General features: G+C 33.7%; 1 protein-coding gene across 1 annotated transcript in view; it reads right to left on the reverse strand.

The window, feature by feature from the left end:
- Positions 1-1,358: 1,358 nt before the first annotated feature.
- The window catches only part of LOC100183404 (poly(rC)-binding protein 3), a 4,681-nt gene continuing 1,570 nt past the window's right edge, over positions 1,359-4,469 (reverse strand). The window contains exons 6-9 of the mRNA XM_026840109.1: positions 3,984-4,019; positions 3,426-3,657; positions 3,106-3,281; positions 1,359-1,753 (exon numbers count right to left, since the gene is read on the reverse strand). Of these exons, the coding sequence (XP_026695910.1) occupies positions 1,387-1,753; positions 3,106-3,281; positions 3,426-3,657; positions 3,984-4,019 (811 nt within the window). The 3' untranslated portion in view covers positions 1,359-1,386. The remainder of the gene's footprint in view (positions 1,754-3,105; positions 3,282-3,425; positions 3,658-3,983; positions 4,020-4,469) is intronic.

Here is a 4,469-nt window from a genome sequence, read left to right on the forward strand (position 1 = left end):
GTTTAAAGAATATGTATTACACAGGGGGGAGATGGGACACATAAGCACATATTGCCAAATATTTTCAAAATTAAAATAGATGACAGTTTTTGGGTGATATCACGAATTAGTACTATCATTCCTTTATTAATTGACACCAATTTATTAAAATATAATAAAACACACGAGGAGTTATTTAGCGATCCACACAACAGGTGAAATTTTACAAATTTGAAAATACACTGGATAAGATGGGACAGTTTAAATTCATTGTTAATTTTGATTATTAAGTGTATTTATAAATGGGAATATACGTAAATAACACGAAATAACACTGTACCTGTAAACAATCTTTTTCTTGCCTTACTGCTATAGTTTTTAACATGTTACCTATACATTATATTATTGCATAACAATTGGTATTGTTTGAACGACAATGGGCAATGTTCGAACATGAATGGATAAATATTGTATCCAACAAGTGTATATGAACTTGTAATAACAAAAAAATTGATTATAACTATTGATGAAGTTTTTATTTCTGCTACAAATTGGGTATTACTACTCTGTTTTTGACACAAGCCACTTCTTATAACTTATCACCAACGGCAAATGACCAAATTTCGAATATATTTTCAAAATATTATCTTTTTATTATATCAATATCCACGTCCTACTAGAGATATCTCTAGTAGGCCGTGCAATATCTTATAGTTGAATAGCCCCCGAGGTATAAATTACTAAATTAAAAGCAAATCTTTAAAAGTTTGACAATGAAAACATACAAAACTACAATGTTGGGGAAGATGGAACTCCAAATTGAAATATATTTACATTAGCAGTATTCTGCAACTTGTCGTTAACCTACCGAGTTTAACAGGCTGTGCTAGTTTCTTTGCCATGTGAACTTCATATATATACCGTCATGGCCTACTCAATACATTGAGTAGGCCATGATACCGTTAACCAATATTTTTTTTTGTTTTTATCTCAAATTAAAGTCATATTGACCCCTGCCTATTTTCTTTATGCTTATATCTCAGTGTTTTTTTACAAAACTAAAACTAGTTTTATGAGACAAATCAAACTGTACGAAATATACAAAAAGGTTGTTTTATGAAGCTATGAAACTAGTTTAATCGTTCGCAGACGCAAACTAAAAAAAATCATCGGCTTTACTATGATTTAGCGAGCATTAAAAAATAGCACCCTACTATACTGTTTCTATTTTACATATATTTTTAATATTTAACACAAAGTGTCCCATCTTTTGTCTAATATTGAATGCTTGGGTACCGGTAAAAGGAGATTTTTAAAAAAGGCCTCATCTTACCATACACTCACTAACATAAGAAACATTTTAAAAGAAACATTTCAGAAACTGTACAAAATGTTTTTGAATTTATTTTAGTACGGTTGAAACTTTTCTCGCTTCGTCTTTCGTCGCTCCTTTCCGTTCGGTGACGTACTTCTTAGTTCGCCTTTAGCATTCAAGTCTGAATCTGTCGTGTCTGATCGGGAAGAGCTGTTAACTCGAGGCCGATTTCTTGTCAGCTGTGTACGTGGTTTGTTAGACGACAACAGAGCTCTACGTGCTGCCATCATAGAAGCATTGAACTCGTTGATTGGAGATCCTTGTCCAACGAACGGCACTGATACAGAACCGAATACGCCAGTAGCTGGCGGTTGGCCGAGAAGACTTCCTGTGGGACCGAAGTCGCGCTGACCCCGCATGGATTCTGTTTGCCATTTGTCTCCACTGAACATGTTGACACTAAAATACATTTTTATGTTAGAGAAAAATTAAATTAAACAGCATTTTACACATAAAACACCTTTAGTAAAAACATTACTGCTGTGGGAGAAATTGTTCGGAATACAAAAAAATCAAATCGTATAGGGAGGGTGGGGGAAGTAAGAGTTAAGGGTATGGTACAACGGAGAAACTACATAGTTTAGTAGTAATTATACTAACAAAAAATAGATAGTAACTGATGCTACTACCACTTCCAGTGCGAGAAAGTGTATACTTAACAATGAAGGTTTAGTAACGGGTTTACGTATTTAACATACTATACCGTTAGGGTACAATAAATGTATAGATTGAAACGAAGAAAAAGCTTACACCCGAACACTACCAAGAACATTAACGTTAATTTTGGTTAACAACATTTGAGTCTTGTTACCAAAGAAGATAACTTTCTGTGTCACTACTTTGATCATTGCATGAATGAATATTAGTGTTAGGAGATACGACGCACTGGAACATATGTTGTAGCAGGCCATTGAAGAAAAAGGGAAATTTGTTTCTTGTGGTCTTAATTTTAGGTATATTTATTGCTGAAAAACAATAGGCTTTTATAAAAGATAAAAAACAATAGTGCAGCGACCAACGAATTATCATACCCTCAGCCACTTTAAAATTGACATACCAACCAGCAGGCTTCAGTTGAAATTATTTATAAACCGAAAATCTTGAATTTTAAAGATGTTGCATGTACCAACATTAATACAAGTGTTATATTAAACAAATAGAATAATTAAATAAATATATTTAACTTTATGCTTGTTAAGAGATAGGCAGCGATGCGCTGTTATAAATAAGATTGATCAATGATAATGCAACAGTTGCATTGTGTAAAAGATAAGACTGTTAGGTGACAGAAAGAGGAAAGTGAGAAAAAGGGGTCGTTCTAATGGTGGGTACGTGGTTGAAAGGGTTTATGTGGTTGTTTTTAAGACATCTTTAATCTTGGATAAATGGTGGTAGGGTTGAAATCATCTTGGGGATAGAAATGAGTGGTATGGGGTTGGTGGATATTGGGTAGAAAATGGCACTCGTCTAGTAGAAAGCTTTATCTTAAAAGTACCCCATTGTTTGTACTTGTAACTTCGTTCTTCTTCTTGAAGATAAAACTGCAGAGGTCTATTCATATAACATAGAAGAAATGTGCCTCACTCTAATTATAAAATGCTGCAAAGTTAATAATGTTGTTTGTATGCTAGTCCTGACAGAAAAATAGGCACATCATATTGTGTGTGGTAACTTTATAATACAAAATTTAACATACAAATTGTCAGTGCACAATTGCAATTTTATTTATTTTAGAATTTACTGTTATGTACCTTAAAGTAATGAGATAGTAAGCTAAGCTTATTGCCTCTGCTGATCCTTGAATTGTAATCTTACGATCAACACTCTCATCTTCTTTTTCTACCTTGTTTATCTGGATTTGAGCACCAGATAACATTCGAATCTCTTTGATACGAGATCCACCTTTTCCAATAATACACCCCATGAACTGAAACACAGAAATACCTTATAAACATGTAGCATCTTTCCTTTTTAAAATGTATTTTATAATATAAAAAAATGGTGAAATGTTTTCTTTTTTATACATTTAGCAACAGACACAACAAGCTAGTTTATCAACAATCCTTCTTACTTCATTTCCAACTGTAAGTTCCTGAGTATTACAACTTATCAACCTTGCTGGAAAATTTGCTTCTATGTTAACAGAATGGCAAGGTAAATCCTCAATATCCTCTGCTGCATCCATGGTAAAATGATTACAATTTCCATCTGTATATTGATGATTTCCACTGCTTCTTGCAAAAATCATCTGAATGTTTCGTTTTAAGGTGCACACATTAAGTATAAGCATTGCAACAAAAATCCTATTTTAAATATATATACCAGGATGAGGGGCGTATCCAGTAACTTAAAAAGGGGTGTACGCAAGTTTTTGTTTAGAAAATGGCTGCGTATAAACGTAACGCGCCTGATAAAAACATACCCTGACTAACATAAATAATAACGCACACACTGGCGCAAATAGACCTGCTCAAGGGAATGATCCTAAAAAATTTGTGATTAAACCCCATCTTTCTACTGTAAACCCACCCCCCCCCCCTTTTACAAACCTATTTAAATAACCACGTACGTAATTTTTGCCTTTAATTGCAAAATCCTAAGTGGAAACACTGGCAACACAGTAACTCACAGGTGCTGCTGTTCCTGACTTTCCAAGAGTAAATTCCTAACGAACAAATTTGTTTGAACTAGGTTTCATTACAAACTCTAATGTGAAACCCGCGTATTCAACCACGCATATTCGGATTCGATTACATATATAAAAATGCATTGAATAACGCCGAATTAATCGAATCCTGATTCGGCCCAACCCTAGTTTTTTTACACGTAATTAAGCACCTTATACTAACCCCGGCTAAAAATATTCACACTAAAAATAGTGTAACTTTAGACTAAAGACCCTAAATTAATTTAACAAAATTTATCGTAAAATTGGTTTTAAACTACAATGATAAGACTGCTTTACCATTTTTTAAGGGGAGGGGTTCTTATTTTACAAAAAAAAGAATTTTTTTTACAAAGAAAAAATAACCCAGACCCCCGAGAAAAAAAAATCTGGCTTCGTGAGGCCGTGACATCCCCCTTGTATACGCCCCTGACCAGGATCATGCATAAA

Source organism: Ciona intestinalis, unplaced genomic scaffold (genome assembly GCF_000224145.3).
Source record: "Ciona intestinalis unplaced genomic scaffold, KH HT001125.1, whole genome shotgun sequence".
Lineage (NCBI taxonomy): Eukaryota > Metazoa > Chordata > Ascidiacea > Phlebobranchia > Cionidae > Ciona > Ciona intestinalis.